Source organism: Pan paniscus, chromosome 1 (genome assembly GCF_029289425.2).
Source record: "Pan paniscus chromosome 1, NHGRI_mPanPan1-v2.0_pri, whole genome shotgun sequence".
NCBI lineage: Eukaryota > Metazoa > Chordata > Mammalia > Primates > Hominidae > Pan > Pan paniscus.
Genome location: NC_073249.2, coordinates 95,687,986 through 95,706,266, shown reverse-complemented (window position 1 = coordinate 95,706,266; position 18,281 = coordinate 95,687,986). Strand labels below are relative to the sequence as shown.

The 18,281-nt window shown below is 42.1% G+C and overlaps 1 protein-coding gene across 13 annotated transcripts in view; it reads right to left on the bottom strand.

Annotated features, from left to right (window-relative positions):
• The window catches only part of NUP210L (nucleoporin 210 like), a 161,088-nt gene that overhangs the window by 133,213 nt on the left and 9,594 nt on the right, over positions 1-18,281 (bottom strand). For 11 of the 13 annotated variants that reach the window (XM_034936276.4, XM_034936263.3, XM_055113455.2 and 8 more), the window contains exons 3-9: positions 16,327-16,458; positions 14,307-14,400; positions 12,682-12,832; positions 10,984-11,116; positions 8,681-8,839; positions 2,181-2,249; positions 208-314 (exon numbers count right to left, since the gene is read on the bottom strand). In XM_034936276.4, the coding sequence (XP_034792167.1) occupies positions 208-314; positions 2,181-2,249; positions 8,681-8,839; positions 10,984-11,116; positions 12,682-12,832; positions 14,307-14,400; positions 16,327-16,458 (845 nt within the window). The remainder of the gene's footprint in view (positions 1-207; positions 315-2,180; positions 2,250-8,680; positions 8,840-10,983; positions 11,117-12,681; positions 12,833-14,306; positions 14,401-16,326; positions 16,459-18,281) is intronic. The other 2 variants (XM_055113456.2, XM_055113464.2) reach the window with 1 other exon arrangement.

The window sequence follows — 18,281 nt, the reverse complement described above, 5'->3', positions numbered from 1 at the left end:
ACTGTGTCTCTTTAAAAAAAAAAAAAAAAAGAAGAAAAAGAAGAAGAGAATTAATGATAATAATAAATTAGCAACTTGCTTTTCCAAAGGTAAAAATCTAGAATCAAAGAAAGAAAGAGGGCTTTCTAGCTAGGAAGATGGTCCACTTTACATCTTATGTATCTTATCCCTACAAGGAGCTCAGAAAAATAAAAAAGACTGACTCACATCTGAAATATAGACCTTTGTGCTGCTTTTATCAAAGACGTCTACTGTAATGACATATACCTGTCCCACCTCTAGACTCCATCGGTTTCCAGGTTGGACAGTGAAACCTATACACAAATCAAGAAACAAAAATATTAGAAGAGGCTAACATTTTTCTACAACGAATTTAAAAATACAACCTTTATAAAGCTGTTCAAACAGCAAAATTTACTAATAGATGGAGATGCTTTCCAAAGTAGGTTCTTTTTTTTTTTTTTTTTTTTTTTTTTTTGAGAGTCTTGCTTTGTCACCCAGGCTGGAGTGCAGTGATGATTTCGGCTCACTGCAACCTCTGCCTCCTGGGTTCAACTGACTCTTGTGCCTCAGCCTCCCAAGTAACTGGGATTATTGGTGTGCGTTACCATGCATGCTCAGCTAATTTTTGTATTTTTAGTAGAGATGAGGTTTTGCCATGTTGGCCAGGCTGGTCTCAAACTCCTGGCCTCAAGTGATCTGCCTGCCTCAGCCTCCCAAAGTGCTGGAATTACAGGCCTGAGCCACTGTGCCTGGTCTAAAGTAGATTTTTTTGTTGTTATTTTTTGAAACAGGGTCTCACTGTCACAGATGCTGGAGTGCAGTGGTGTCATCATGACTCACTGCAGCCTCGACCTCCTGGGCTCAGGTGATCCTTCCACCTTAGTCTTCTGAGTAGCTGGGACTACAGGCTTAGAACACTGCGCCTGGCTAATTCTTCCATTTATAGTAGAGACAGGGTTTCATCATGTTGCCCACACTGGTCTCGAACTCCTCAGCTCAAGCGATGTACCAGCCTCAGCCTCCCAAAGTGCTGGAATTAGACATGAACCACTGCACCCAGCTCTCCAAAGTACATCTTTTAGTTCCTTCTCTCAAATTGTATAAGGCTTGGCCTGGTGGCTCATGCCTATAATCCTAGCACTTTGGGAGGCCAAGGAGGGAGAATTGCTTGAGCCCAGGAGTTTGAGACCAGCCTGGGCAACACGGCAAGATCCCATCTCTACAAAAAAATTAAAAATTAGCTGAACGTGGTGGCTCGCGGCTATAGTTCCATTACTCAGGAGACTGAGGTGGAAGGATCATTTGACCCCAGGAATTGGAGGCTACAGTGGGCTGTAGCCCATTGCATTCCAGCCTGGGCAACAGAGCCAGACACTGATTCAGACCAAAAAGAAAAAATTGTATAATAATTTAGGGTTCCAAAGATCCTGGTTTAATTTAGCTCATCTCAGGTATAAAGAAACACTTTAGGCTGGGCATGGTGGTTCACACCTCTAATTCTGGCACTTTGGGAGGCTGAGGAGAGCAGATCGCTTGAGCTCAGGAGTTTGAGACCAGCCTGGGTAATGTGGCAAAATCCCATCTTTACAGAAAACAAAAATCAGCCAGGCATGGTGGCGCACCTGTAGTCCCAGCTACTTGGGAGGCTAAGGTGTGAAGATTGCTTGAGCCTGAGAGGCAGAGGTTGCAGTCAGCCAAGATCACGCCACTGCATTCCAGCCTGGGTGACAGAGCAAGACCCTGTCTCAAACAAAAACAAAAACAAACACAAACAAAAAAAAAGAAACACTTTCACTTATATCTGTAGACAAGAAGAAACCATACTTTCAGCTCATTCCTAATGTGTCAGGCAATATTTCAGCTTCTTTCAGTCAGATTCATTGTTTCATATGGCCTATGAGCATTAAGATTCTTTTTTCCTTGTATAAAGTTTCTTTTCCTAACCTCAAAATTGTATTATATGGATTTTCATATTTTTTTCACAATCTGTTTCAACATGCTTCACTCTTGTGATAGCATTTAATCAGAACAATTTGATAAAACATGTCAAAGTAAGGTTGAATTTGAAATTAAGTCCCAGAATGAAAGTTGAAAGTTGAAGAAATGCTGTATAATGCACTCATTTTAGTGAAATCATTTAAGCTATCCACGTTTCTGAAAAGTATGATCTAAAATACCTAAAAATCCAGGCTCTACAACATATATGGTGCAATTTGGGAGTCCAGACACAGATCGCATATGAACATCTTAATTTTTGCTTAAGGAAATCATGTGAGCCAGAGTTGGGTGAAAAGGTGAGGTACCAAAGGAGAAAAACAAACAAACAAACAAATGCACAAATGAAAACAAACAAAAATCCTATCTTTTATTATCCTTTGGAAAGCCAAAACTTAAATGTGTATACTTCTGCAAAAAGTCTGAGGGACTCTTAGTCATCTTATGAGTCAGATATTCTTGAATTTCAATTTGAGGAAGATAGAAAGGGAGAAAAAAGATCATGCTTTGTGCTTTTAATATTAATGTAGCTGCAGACCCCTTTCTCCAAATAAATACCTACATAGGAGCCCAGTATGGAAACAGGACGAAGTGGCTCCATTCTGGAGGAAGAGACCTTCTGGCTGAAAGGATGAACTGTTGATGGAGGCAGAGGGAGAGGCATGACTTGCCATCCAGCAACATGCCTAGAACTCCACAGATAGTTTCAAAATTACTAGTTGATTTTCTGTTATTTGCAGTAAATGTTTAATACCAAAATGTTCTCTGCTTGCCATCAAAGATACTTCTGGGTCACTTATACCTCATTCTACCACTACCATTTCAGATAATCCTGGCAGAAATATAAATTTATTCCAGTATCAGTCTATATACAATCTAATTAAGAATATGCTTTGTTCTTAAAAATATACTACATCCAAAAGCTAAGAATAAATTACTTCTGCTCTGAGAAACACATAACTGGCCAGGCACGGTGGCTCATGCCTGTAATCCCAGCAATTTGGGAGGCCGAGGTGGGTGGACTGTCTGAGGTCAGGAGTTCAAGACCAGCCTGACCAACATGGTGAAACCCTGTCTTTACTAAAAATACAAAAATTAGCCAGGTGTGGTGGCAGGCACCCGTAATCTCAGCTACTCAGGAGGCTGAGGCAGAAGAATTGCTTGAACCCAGGAGGCAGAGGTTGCAGTGAGCTGAGATTGCGCCATTGCACTCTGTCACCCAGGCTAGAGTGCAACAGCATGATCTTGGCTCACTGCAACCACTGCCTCCCATGTTCAAGCGATTCTTCTGCCTCAGACTCCCAAGTAGCTGGGACTATAGGCGCGCACCACCTCGCCCAGCTAATTATTGTATTTTTAGTAGAGACAGGGTTTTGCCATGTTGGCCAGGCTGGTCTCGAACTCCTGACCTCAGGTGATCCACCCACCTCAGCCTCCCAAAGCGTTAGGATTACAGGCGTGAGCCACTGCGCCTGGCCCCAATTTTTTTTTTTTTTTTTGAGACAGGGTCTCACTCTGTCACCCAGGCTGAGTGCAGTGGTACAATCACAGCTCACTGCAGCCTCTCTAACTCCTGGACTCAAGCGATTCTCCTACCCTCAGGCCTCTGAGTAACTGGGACTATAGGCCTGCACCACCACATCTGGCTAACCTTTTACTTTTTGTAGAGACGGGTCTCACTATGTTGCCTAGACTGGTCTTAAACTCCTGGACTCAAGCAATCCTCCTGCCTCAGCCTCTCAAAGTGCTGGGGTTACATGCATGAGCCACTGTGCCCGGCCTAAAGCAAATCTTCTAAATACTTTATGGTAACTCTGTGCCAAACTTAGGTTTAGTTCTGATATGTACTTTACCATAATATTCATAAAATATAAGAGCTAGGGCCGGGCGTCGTGGCTCACGCCTGTAATCTCAGCACTTTGGGAGGCCGAGACGGGTGGATCACGAGGTCAGAAGATTGAGACCATCCTGGCTAACACGGTGAAACCCCGTCTCTGCTAAAAAAAAAAAAATACAAAAAATTAGCCAGGCGTGGTGGCAGGCGCCTGTAGTCCCAGCTACTGGGGAGGCTGAGGCAGGAGAATGGCGTGAACCCGGGAGGTGGAGCTTGCAGTGAGCCAAGATGGCGCCACTGCACTCCGGCCCGGGGAACAGAGCGAGACTCCATCTCAAAAAAAAAAAGAGCTAGAAGGAAAGTCAGCAATAACAACATTCACTTCATTTTACAAATGAGGAAACATCTCAACAGATCTCTAAAACAATTCATTCTTCTGATATCGGAATAAGATATCAGAATAAGATCTAAGCTTTCCATCTGCATTCCAAATCTCATTTTCTGTTGCCTCTCAGAAAACATGCTCCATCAACTGGCTCTCCTTTCTCCCTTATCTCTGCCATCTTTCTCTCTTTAATTAAGAGAAATATTAAGAGAAATGTTCAAGTTTTTCCAATCTTAAAAAAAAAAGTATTCGTTGTGTCTTTTTCAAACTTCTTTGTTTTTGTCCTTATGAAAGCCAAGCTGTTTTTACTGACAAAGTGACCTAAGACCTCCTAGTTACTACAACCTTTCAGTCTTTATCTTGACATCACTACCATATTTGACCTGTTGAACAGTTTTCTCCTCTTTGTAAATTCCTAATTTGGTTATCAGGAAACTCCTCTCTCTGGTTTTTCTTTCTTTTTTTTTTTTTCTTTAGTTGAGACTCAGTTTCACTCCGTCGCCCAGGCTGGAGTGCAGTGGTGCCATCTCGGCTCACTGCAACTTCTGCCTCCTAGGTTCATGCGATTCTCCTGCCTCAGGAGTTCCTCCCGAGTAGCTGGGATTACAGGCGTGCATCACCACGCCCTGCTAATTTTTATATTATTAGTAGAGATGGGATTTCTCCATGTTGACCAGGCTGGTCTCAAACTCCTGACCAGTGATCCACCTGCCTCAGCCTCCCAAAGTGCTGGGATTATAGGCATGAGCCACTGTGCCCATCCTTGGTTTTTCTATAATACTACATTTTAAGCATTCCTTCAGATCCTCCTCACACGTTCTCTTTTCCCATACGAACCTTAAAAGCTAGCATTACACAATTTTGTCTTTGGCCAAATTCTCTCACTGTATATAATTTCCCTAGGTGATTTTGTCTACAATAGCTCCAACTATCACCTATCTATAAACCAACTTTCAAATATCTATCTTGATCCTCAATCTTTCTTGATCCTTGAGGATCTATCTTGATCCTCAATCTTTCTCCTCCGGAGGCATAATGAAAATTTCTGCTTGGATATCTATCCCACAGTTTCGATGTTTTAATTTAACATGTGAAAAACTGAACTCACTATCTTTTTCCTTAAAACTGCTCTTTCTCTTATATTCTCCATCTCCATGAACAGTTCCACCAGCTACTCTATGCCAGGTGCTGGGACACATTATGAATAGTCACCATCCATGTCCTCAAAAAAGATATATAAATAGATAAATACAATGTATTTTAATATTTGATACTTTGGAAAAAATAACAATATGAACTGAAAATATGGGGGAAAAAAAGAACATTTAAGTTCACCTGGGGAATTCAGGGAAGTTCCTGACACACAGTTGGGGATCAATAAATATTGAATAACTTAATTTATTTTGTAGGTATGATTGTATTTGTTGAAAAATGTCCTAGGTACCTTAAAATGACTAAAAAGCAAACAACATTGGATCAATAACTCTCCTTAATGTGTGTTAGACAAATAATATAGGCTGCTAACTAACAATATTATACAAGAAATACTGTACCTTTCAAGTCTGATAGAATTTTTTTGGTGTTGGCAACTTTTCTTGAAGTGGAGTAGCAGAGGTACTGCTCCTTTTGGAGCAGGGCTACGCTATAGACAGTGTGCCCAAAGTAGAGACATTCTTATTCGGAGTAAGCCTACTAGGCCCTACCTAATCTGCCCCTCCCCTACTCTATTACTTCTACTATTTCCTGATTCACTGCACTTTAGCTTCACTGTCTTCCTTACTCTTCTTTAATCATGCCAAATATGTTCCTACTTCAGAACCTTTGCCATTGCTCTTTCCTTTCCCTAGAAGTCTTTCACCAATTATCCACATGGCTTATTGTGCCAGTGTCGCCTCATCAGAGAGGACTTTTCTAACTATGCTAGGTAAAGACTGGGTGTGGTGGATCACACCTGTAATCCAAACACTTTGGGAGGCCTAGGCAGGAGGTTCATTTAAGGCCAGTAGTTCATCCAGCCTACTCAGCCTAGCAAGACATGTCTACAAAAAAAGACACAATTAGTATGGCACGGTGGTGTATGCCTATAGTCCCAGCTACTCAGAAGGCTGAGGTGGGAGGATTGCTCAAGGCTACTGTGAGTTATGATCATGCCTCTGCACTCTAACCTGGGCATCAGAGTGAGACTCTATCTCTAAAAAAAAAAAAAAAAATCTGGCTGGGTGTGGTGGCTCATGCCTGGAATCCTAGCACTTTGGGAGGCCAAGGCAGGTGAATCGCTTGAGTCCAGGAGTTCAAGAGCAGTGTGGGCAACATGGCGAGACCTTGTGTCTATAAAAAAATACAAAAATTAGCTGGGCGTGGTGGCACGTGCCTGTGGTCCCAGCTACTTGGGAGGCTAAGCTGGGAGGATCACTTGAGCCTGGGAGTTTACAGGTTGCAGTGAGCCAAGAGCCAAGATTGCACCACTGCACTCCGGCCTGGGCAACAGAGTGAGACCCTGTCTCTACAAAAATAATAATTTTTTGGCCAGGCACAGTGGCTCATGCCTGTAATCCCAGCACTGTGGAAGGCCGAAGTGGGTGGATCATCTGAGGTCAGGAGTTCAAGACCAGCCTGGCCAACATGGTGAAACCCCGTCACTACTAAAAATACAAAAATTAGCCGGGCATGGTGGCGCACACCTGTAATCCCAGCTGCTTAGGAGGCCGAGGCAGGAGAATAACTCGAACCCGGGAGGCGGAGGTGGGAGTGAGCAGAAATTGCGCCACTGCACTCCAGCTTGGGCAACAAGAGCAAAACTCCACCTCAAAAAATAATAATAATAATAATAATAATAATATTTTAAGAAACTAACTATACTGGACAAAATGGCAATTTGTATACCCAGAGCTTAGAACAATGTTGAGCATATAGTAGAAATATAATAGATATTTGCTGAATGAATTTCTTTCAGATTAAAATATTCAAAAAAAATACCAAATAAAACACAGAGAGATGGAGTCCAAATCATGTTTCAATTTTCTGAGAATTTAAATCTCCATTCTCTTCTGTTTTCATTGACTATTACAGATCTCCGTGTACCTTTTTTTTTTTTTTTGAGATGGAGTTTCAGGCCGGGCGCGGTGGCTCACGCCTGTAATCCCAGCACTTTGGGAGGCCGAGGCGAGCGGATCACAAGGTCAGGAGATCGAGACCATCCTGGCTAACACAGTGAAACCCCATCTCTACTAAAAATACAAAAAATTAGCTGGGCGAGGTGGCGGGCGCCTGTAGTCCCAGCTACTCGGGAGGCTGAGGCAGGAGAATGGCGTGAACCCCGGGGGCGGAGCCTGCAGTGAGCCGAGATCGCACCACTGCACTCCGGCCTGGGCGACAGCGAGACTCCGTCTCAAAAAAAAAAAAAAAAAGATGGTTTTGCTCTTGTTGCCCAGGCTGGAGTGCAGTGGTGCGATCTTGGCTCACCGCAACCTCCACTTCCCGGGGGTTCAAGCGATTCTCCTGCCTCAGCCTCCCGAGTAGCTGGGATTACAGGCATGCGCCACCACGCCCGACTAATTTTTGTATTTTTAGTAGAGACGGGGTTTCTTCATGTTGGTCAAGCTGTTCTCGAACTCCCGACCTCAGGTGATCAGCCGGCCTCGGCCTCCCAAAGTGCTGGGATTACATGCGTGAGCCACCACGCCCGGCCTCTGTGTACCTTTCTTTGTTCAATCCTTGCATAGCAGGTTTAGTGAATTTTTTAAAATTGCTCTCAACACAATAAAAATATTAGTTAAACATCTACTGGAGACAATAGCATATTTTCTCAATTATCATGTACAAATAGAAAAGAGAATTAAATAAAATTCTCACATGTTCTTCCAAACTCCGTTTTCCCCATTCCCCAATTGCAGTTTTTTTATTTCCCTAATTACAATTTGACTGAGGTTGCAAATAAGCATTGAAGTTAGTAGATCCCAAGTTCCAACTATACTCCTTTTCTCTACTTACTCTGCTAGAAATTATGACAGTAATAACTTATAATTCTTTATTAAAAATAAAACCTATAGGAAAACACTGTAGTAGTATTATAATCTTTTTTTTTTTTTTGAGACGGAGTCTCACTGTGCCGCCCAGGTTGGGGTGCAGTGGCACGATTTTGGCTCACTGCAACCTCTGCCTCCCGGGTTCACACCATTCTCCTGCCTCAGCCTCCCGAGTAGCTGGGACTACAGGCGCCCGCCACCACGCCTGGCTAATTTTTAGTATTTTTAGTAGAGTCAGGGTTTCACCGTGTTAGCCAGGATGGTCTCGATCTCCTGAACTTGTGATCCGCCCGCCTCGGCCTCCCAAAGTGCTGGAATTACAGGCGTGAGCCACCGCGCCCGGCCATAATCATTCTTAATAAATTATTTTACCAAAGAACATGTCTAGGATGCTCAAGGAAGTGTAGACTGGCAGCTAAAACTTGAACAAAAGGATACTTTTATGGACAAAGACAAGATTAGTCTGGCCCAGTTGTGAGGCAGTCACCATGGCTGTTTTGTCATCCAGTATAGCCACTTTCTCAGAATGAGACCCATTAAGTGCAACCCTATGGTCTTGCAATTCCAGTACATAATGTTCCAGGGGAAATTTCACCTCTGTAAGACATGAAAGATACATAAATGTAATGACAGCAGCCATTCCAGTAGATAATGATGTATTCTTGATCATAAAGGAATGATCAGGAAGCAGACATAAAATAAGAGTATGATCTGCTTCTAATGTTTTTCCTGCTATGATGAATTTCTACATGTAACCATTTGGGGGGAGTATATGAGTTAAAATATATTGCTGGAGGCTGGGTGTGGTGGCTCCGCCTGTAATCCCAGCACTTTGGGAGGCCAAGGCGGGCGGATCACCTGAAGTTAGGAGTTCGAGACCAGCCTGGCCAACATGGTGAAACCCCGTCTCTACTAAAAATACCAAAATTAGCCAGGCGTGATGGCGTGTGCCTGTAATCCCAGCTACTCGGGAGGCTGATGCAGGAGAATCGCTTGAACCTGGGAGGTGGAGGTTGCAGTGAGCTGAGATCAAACCATTGCACTCTAGCCTGGGCGACAAAGCATAACTCCGTCTCAAAATAAATAAATAAATAAATAAAAATTAAAAAATATATATATAGAGAGAGAGAGAAAGAAAGAATTGGTTTTGCTTGTATTCTTAAAAACTAGTGAACTGAGTAGCAGGAGGGGTCATCATTAGTAAGAAAAAGATTAATGTTAATGGAGCCAATATATACTTTAAAAGCTCAATGTAACTTTTAGGTCGGGTGCGGTGGTTCACGCCTGTAATCCCAGCACCTTGGGAAGCCGAGGTGGGTGAACCACGAGGTCAGGAGTTCGAGACCAGCCTGGGCAACATGGTGAAACCCCATCTCTACTAAAAATGCAAAAAATTAGCTGGGCGTAGTGGCGGGCTCCTGTAATCCCAGCTACTCGGGAGGCTGCGGCAGGAGAATCGCTTGAACCTGGGAGGCAGAGGTTGCAGTGAGCCGAGATCATGCCACTGCACTCCAGCCTGGGCGACAGAGTGAGAATCCATCTCAAAAAAAAAAAAAAAAAAAGCTCAATGTAACTTTTAGTATCAACAGAATATTAAGCTTTCAGTCGATGAATTGAGTTTCTCAAGAAACAACTTTTGCAAAGATCATTGCAATGATCATTCAGGTCCCTTCTGGTAAAGTGTCTTAACCTGCCCTTCAAAAGCTAGTAAAGCTTTAATTGTTTTATTTATTTAGTTATTTTTAGAGATGAGGTCTCAGCTTGGCACAGTAGCTCACACCTATAATCTCAGCCCTTTGGGAGGGAGGCCAAGGTGGGAGAATCACTTGGGACAAGGAGTTCAAGACCAGCCTGGGTAACATAATGAGATCCCATCTCTAACAAAAAAGAAAAAAAAAAAAAGAGGCCGGGAGTGATGGCTCACGCCTGTAATCCCAGCACTTTGGGAGGCTGAGGCAGATGGATCATGAGGCCAGGAGTTTGAGACCAGCCTGGCCAGCATGGTGAAACCCCGTCTCTACTAAAAATATAAAAAATTAGCTGGGCATGGTGGCGCACACCTGTAATCCCAGCTACTCGGGAGGCTGAGGCAGGAGAATTGCTTGAACCCAGAGGTGGAGGTTGCAGTGAGCCGAGATCATGCCACTGCACTCCAGCCTGGGTGACAGAGAGAGACTACATCTAGAAAAAAAAAAAAAAAAGAGCTTGATATGGTGGCAGGAACCTGTAGTTCCAGCCATTCAGGAGGCTGAGGTGGGAGGATCACTTGAACACAGGAGTTCAATGTTGCAATGAGCCATGATCATGCCACTGTACTACAACCTGGGCAACAGAGTGAGACCCCCCATCTCAAAAAAATAAAAATAAAAAAATAATAAAGATATGGGGATCTTGCTCTGTTGCCTAGATTGGTCTCCAACTTCTGGCCTCAAGCAATCTTCCTGCCTCAGCTTCCAGAGTAGCTGGAATTACAAGTGAGAGCCACCATGCCTGGCTAGTTGTTGTTTTAATAGAGAATTCAGATGCCTATTGGCACCGAAGCTAAGCAGCCTAACTATGCCATTAATATGTTCAAGATATGGGGCTATTTCTGTCTAATATTAGTTAAGTACAGCAATTAACACTTTACCACAAAATCTAAAAACACAAGTATTTTTCATATGTAATGTGGAGTTGCTGATCTTGTCAACAGAAAAGATTTGGGAAATGTGAGTCATAGGAGAAAAAATAAATCACCTTACCTGTCACTCTCCCTTGAACCATTTTTGCAACTTGGTATTTAATATATGTTCCTACTAAGAGATAAATATCATGGGATGGTATAAGAAATATATTCTCCAAAACAAGCAGACGTATTAAGGCTGCTGCCACTTTCTAAAAGAGGGAGGGAAAGAAAAAAAAAACAGTTTCCATGGACGGAATCCTCACAGTCATCTTTCTTGTTAAAAGCTTACTTCTTTTAAACTTCTTTTAAAATTTTTTATAAAGATTTTTTTAAAAGCTTTCCTAATCACAAGTCATAATTTCAGCTAGCCTTAAAAAGTGATTATGAATCTTAATACCTTATTAACTTTCTAAGGTACTCAGACTTAGAACAAAAAAGTCTTCTAAAAGAAAAAAAGTAGGTAAATAAAAAGTCAAGTATGCTGAAATGAGAAAAGGTAAGACTCAATTGTAGACACAGAAATTCTTTTAGCCAACCTCCAATTAACTGACTTGCCAGATTAAGTTACTTTCCACTCTCTGTTGAACACATTGATTTTTATGAAGATTTACCCAATGCAAGGTTGGTAGGCTTCTCTCTAGGAGGTCCACACACTCATGTTCTTGCCATTGAATTAAATGCTTACCAAAAAACATTTGTTTTTCCCAAACCTATTTATGCAAGTTGTGCTTGTAATTATAATCACATTAAAACAAAAACTATAGATGTGAAAAGAGAACTGTTATTTCTATTAAAAATTTAAATGTGTCAAAAAAGTTAAAGGCAAGCTGCTAATATATACTATCAATTAGGTATAAGTGAGAAATGTAAAATATTAGGGAAAATCCTTTAAAATATAAATTTCTGCACTCAAATTCTTCCTGCATCTAAATTTTTACTTGACTAGAAATTAGGGCCGGGCGTGGTGGCTCACGCCTGTAATCCTAGCACTTTAGGAGGCCGAGACAGGTGGATCACTTGAGGCCAGAAGTTTGAAACCAGCCTGGCCATCATGGTGAAACTCTGTTTCTACTAAAAATACAAAAATTAGTTGGGCATGGTGACACACACCTGTAATCCCAGATATTCGGGAGGCTGAGGCACAAGAATCACTTGAAACCCCCCCACCCCAAAAAAGGAAGAAATTAGAAACTGTAGTTTATTGGAGAAAGTGTATGTAGATTTCAAATCAGTGAACTCATGGTCAAAGAAAGGCCTTGCACCTACATCAAGGATTGGTGAATAAAATGTAGTTATATATTTTAAGAGAAAATGCCAGTCACATTTGTAATTGTAATCAGGCAATAAAATGTTTAAGATAATTGTTTAATGCTTACCTACTTCAAATAACTTTTTCAATTAAATGACCAACTATTGGCCCAAATCACATCAGACTAGAGGGCTTCTACTATAGATAAACATAAAAAACTATATTTTCCATAGGCAAGACTATTAAGTGAAAAATTTATAACACTGGCCAGTTGTGTGGGCTCACGCCTGTAATCCCAGCACTTTAGGAGACTGGGGCAGGCAGACTGCTTGAGCTCAGAAGTTTGAGACCAGCCTGGGCAACCTGGTGAAACCCTGTCTGTCTCTACAAAAACAAACAAACAAACAAACAAACAAAAAAAAAAAACCAGGGCGGGTAGTGCATTCTTGTAGTACCTGGGCAACGGAGTTAGACCATATCTTGAAAAAACAAGTAAGGAAAATTTATAGCACACAAACTTTTTACCTTATAGAATGGTTCATGAATTCGAACTTTTACAACAGCAGCACCAGTTCTAATCCCAGACACTAAAATCACATCTCCTTGTTTCTCCTCTTTTTCCATCTCAGCTATATATATTGGGGGAGCATATTCTGCTTCGGAGTATTTAAGAATCCTAAAGACATAAAATAAAACGTGTTTCTAGCAGAATTAAATGAAGTGTTCTTCCAAAAGTCCCTAAGAGACTTTAAACATAGTTTCTTCAATGTCTATAGAATGTAAAACACTTTTGGCTGGGCATGGTAGCTCACGCCTGTAATCCTAGCACTTTGGGAGGCCAAGGCGGGCACATCACTTGAGGTCAGGAATTTGAGACCAGCCAGGCCAACATGGCAAAACTCCATCTCTACTAAAAATATAAAAATTAGCCGGGCGTGGTGGCATGCGCCTGTAATTCCAGCTACTTGGGAAGCTGAGACAGGAGAATCACTTGAACCCAGGAGATGGAGGTTGCAGTGAGCCAAGATTGTGCCACTGCACTCCAGCCTGGGTGACAGAGCAAGACTCCGTCTCAAAAAAAAAAAAAAAGAAAAAGAAAAAGATAAAGGCAAGGCGCAGTGGCTCACGCCTATAATCCCAGCACTTTGGGAGGCAGAGGCGGGTGGATCACTTGAGGTGAGGAGTTTGAGACCACCCTGGCCAATATGGCGAAACCCCGTCTCCACTAAAAATACAAAAATTAGCTGGGCGTGGTGGCAGGCACCTGTAGTCCCAGCTACTCAGGAGACTGAGGCAGGAGAATTGCTTGAACCCAGGAGGTGGAGGCTGTAGTGAGCCGAGATCGTGTCACTGCACTCCAGCCTGAGTGACAGAGCAAGACTCCATCTCAAAAAAAAAAAAAAAAAAGAAAAGAAAAAGAAAAGGCCAGACACGGTGGCTCACGCTGTAATCCCAGCACTTTGGGAGGCCAAAGTGGGCAGATCAGGAGGTCAGGAGATTGAGAACATCCTGGCTAACACAGTGAAACCCTGTTCTCTACTAAAAATACAACAACAACAACAAAAATTAGCTGGGCGTGGTGGCGGGCTCCTGTAGTCCTAGCTACTTAGGAGGCTGAGGCAGGAGAATGGCGTGAACCCGGGAGGCAGAGGTTGCCGTGAGCCAAGATCACGCCACTGCACTCCAGCCTGGGAGACAGAGCAAGACTCCATCTCGAAAAAAAAAAAAAAAAAAAGAAAGGGATTTATGAGCCTCTGGCTAAAATTGTGGTGGGAGTAAAACTTGGATCTGAGATCTACTCCTTGGTACTGAAGACAAAATTTCATACTATCATCCTTCTCCCTCTACTCCAGCATGTGCAGGTAGCTTGAACAAAAAGAATTTCCAGAAGATATACCTGGCTCAAATAATTGTGTAGTACTTAGCCCATGAACTCCTCCATAGTAACTCAGATTAAGCGATCATAAAGGTACCTACATCTATGTCATATTTCATTCTATCAAAGACATTTCCCTCAGTAATTTATCAGTTTCAAAAAAGTAGATAGCAGGGTCATCAAAGTCCACACAAATGGTTGCTTGTTCAGCATGCCGCTTAATGGCAGATGTCTTCTTCATAGTCAGATGATTTATGTTTGGTTTCAAGTTTACCTAATTTTGCTAGACAGTTCTTCTCTTGCTGACTCGTTGTCCTGGGCAATGCTCCACTCAAACATCATCCCTGCCAAACTACTAAAAGTATTTCCTGTAGAGCAAGCCAAAAGCAGACAAGATAGGATCACGTATTTAAAAATATTCAGGTATTTACAACAAGAAAGGGAAACCTAACTAGAAAATTACTTTGAAGCCTCTTTCATTAAGAAATAGAAAGCACTATCATTAATGAATTAAAACATATATATGAGAAAGTTCCCTACACAAACAATAAATGATGTTGCTGCACAAGCTGTCTGAAAGTAAAAAGGGCTCAAGCTGATTAACTTCTGGTTGACAATAATTATGCCATGCTCCTTCTGTTCCTTTCTACATAAAGGCCACCTCATGGTTGACAAGGCATCCTTAATCCTGGTCCCCTCCACACAAATTTTTGTAAAAACTTTCCAGCCAGGTGCAATAGCTTGTACCTGTAATCCCAGCACTTTGGGAGGCCAAGGCAGGAGGATCGCTGGAACCCAGGAGTTTGAGACCAACCTGGGCAACATAGTGACACCTGGTCTGTAAAATAAAAACTTAGCCAGTCATGGTGGCCTGCACCTGTAGTCCTAGCTACTCAGGAGGTTGAGGTAGGAGGATTGCTTGAGCCTGGGAGGTCAAGGCTGCAGTGAGCCATGCTTGTGTCACCGCACTCCAGCCTGAGTGACAGACTCTGTATCCAAAAAAAAAAAAAAAAGCTTCCAGAATTCCCGAATAGTTCATTTTTCAGATTAAAAAAACAAATCACTCAAGTAATTAACAAAGAAAGTGGCAATACATTATAATTTTTTTTTAATTAACCATGGGAAACTTGGCCTCACAGGATACTTCAACCTCGGCCTCCCAAAGTGCTAGAATTAGAAGCATGAGCCACCACGTCCCACCTAAATTTTTTTTTTTACTACCTAAGTGTTTTTTAATACCTCATTATAGCATTAATATAGTATACAGTATTAAAAGCATTAAAGATTAGATCAAGATTGTAACTTTTTTACAGATTTACATTTAATTCTCCTGGTCTATAGAAAGTGGATTGATCAAACAGAGCTAGCAATAAATTCCAAAAAGTGTTCTTAATTGTTGATCTAGGGCCCATCAACAGAAGCTCAGTGGTAGATTTGGGTATCTAAGAAAAGTTCGGAGGCCAGTGCGGTGGCTCATGCCTGTAATCCCAACACTTTGGGAGGCCGAGGAAGGCAGATCACTTGAGGCCAGGAGTTCGAGACCAGCCTGGTCAACATGGTGAAACCCGTCTCTATTAAAAATACAAACATTAATGGGTGTGGTGGCGCGTGCCTGTATTCCCAGCTACTTGGGAGGCTGAGGCACAAGAATCGCCTGAACCGGGAGGGCAGAGGCTGCAGTGAGCCAAGATCGCACCACTGCACTTGAGCCTAGGCAACAGAGCGAGACTCCATCTCAAAAAAAAAAAAGAAAGTGGCCAGGCGTGGTGGCTCACGCCTGTAATCCCAGCACTTTGGGAGGCCAAGGCGGGTGGATCACCTGAGGTCAGGAGTTCAAGACCAGCTTGACCAACATGGTGAAACCCCATCTCTACTAAAAATACAAAATTAGCCGGGAGTGGTGGCGCAGGCCTGTAATCCCAGCTACCCAGGAGGCTGAAGCAGGAGAACTGCTTGAACTCAGGAGGCAGAGGTTGCAGTGAGCCAAGATCATGCCATTGTACTCCAGCCTGGGCAACAAAAGCAAAACTCTGTTCCCCTTCCCCTGCCCAAAAAAAAAAAAAAGAAAGGAAAAGTTCTGAGATAACTAACAATAGCAGAAATATTTTATGAAAACGTGTAGTTAATACATTAAATTATACTCAGAATTATTATTCATCTATGAGCTCCAAATGAGAAAATAGATATTACTTCTAATCTACTTTTGCCACTCAAGTTTTTGTTTCCAAGTGCTAAACATAAACAGATATTACTTTATTTTAGGTAATTTTGTTGAATCCTCTGAAGTTCTTTACCTTCAGCATCCAATGCCCTCACCATCAGTTCCAGTGGCGAATCATCTACATAAAGTTCCCGGGCCCGAGATACAATTTCAATGCTGTTTATCACATCAACCTTAACATCACAGCGTAGCTCATGGTCAGTCACTACAATGAACCCAAAAACTGAGTATTTAATTCAATAGGTCATGAATCTATTAAATGTCTCAAATACTCAAAACTGTATTCTAAAGATTATGAAAAAGTAAGACTATGACTGCTGCTTTTACCTATGGAAGAAAATAGCATAATAACAAGATATAAGAGCCTTTCTTTATAACAAGAGGCACTAGACCAGAGATTCCAAAACACTGATCTATGATGTTTCTACTCATCCATGGAAAAATAAGAAAAATAAAAATTTTAATATTTTTCTCCAAATTCTTCAAGATCTTGATAACAAATAAAAATTTTAAAATAGCGAATAATAGGCCATGCATGGTGGCTCATGCCTGGAATCCCAGCACTTTGGGAGGCTGAGGTGGGCAGATCACAAGGTCAGGAGATCAAGACCATCCTGGCTAACACGGTGAAACCCCGTCTCTACTAAAAATACAAAAAAATTATCCTGGCGTGGTGGCGGGCACCTGTAGTCCCAGCTACTTGGAAGGTTGAGGCAGGAGAAGGTGTGAACCCAGGAGACAGAGGTTGTAGGGAGTCGAGATCACGCCACTGCACTCAAACCTGTGCGACAGAGTGAGACTCTGTCTCAAAAATAAATAAATAAATAAAAAATAAAAAGTGAATAATAAAATAAAGTTGTAGTCATATTAAAGGATTATACTTTATTCTACGTCTTACTTTTAAAATGGTAAAAAATTTTCTTTTATGAAATAATGGTGTTAGTAGATTTTTTTAAATGTATTTATTTAGGAAAGTAAAACGGTGGCAACTGTAAGTCAGTCCTATCAATAAACTTCTCTGTCTCTTTCTGTCTTCCTTTCTTTCAGTTATTTTTTCTTGTGGGCCATGAGATTAAAAAGCCTGGGAACCACCGTATTAGATCTAGCTAGAGTCCCAGTCCAACCAGAGTTCTAGTCAATATACCCATAATGAAATTCAGAAACACTAATTGAAACAGTACAGAATAAAATGAGAATGAAATAAAAATTGTTTTGTACCACTATATTTTAACAGCACTCTTTCCTACCACATTTGCCATGTATTTGAGAACTGTCTATATAGCTGTTCCATTCTACTATTGTAACATTTAGTTTTAGCTTCATCCAAAAAAACCAAAAAGCAAAGTTACGACCACTTTCCAATGACCCCAAATTACCAGTAAACATCAGGGATAAACTCTGTCCCTAACCATAGATCTGCTTTTAAGGAATTTTAAAATCAAAGGAGAGGCCGGGTGCAGTGGCTCACGCCTCTAATCCCAGCACGTTGGGAGGCTGAGGCAGGGTAGGTGGATCACCTGAGGTCAGGAGTTTGAGACTAGCCTGGCCAACATGGTGAAACTCCGTCTCTATTAAAATACAAAAATTAGCCGGGCATGGTGGTGCTCGCCTGTAGTCCCAGCTACTCGGGAGGCTGAGGCAAAAGAATTGATTGAACCCAGGAGGCAGAGGTTACAGTGAGCTGAAATCATGCTACTGCACTCCAGCCTGGGTGACAGAGTGAGACTCTGTCTCAAAAAAACAAAAAATTAAAAATTAAACATTGGCTGGGCATGATGGCTCACGCCTGTAATCCCAGCACTTTGGGAGGCCAAGGCGGTCAGACTGCCTGAGGTCAGGAGTTCAAGACCAGTCTGGCCAACATGATGAAACACCATCTCTACTAAAAATACAAAAATTAGCCAGGCGTGGTGGTGCACGCCTGTAGTCCCAGCTACTCGGGAGGCTGAGGCAGGAGAATTGCTTGAACCTGGGAGGCAGAGGTTGCAGTAAGCCAAGATTGTGCCACTGCACTCCAGCCTGGGTGAC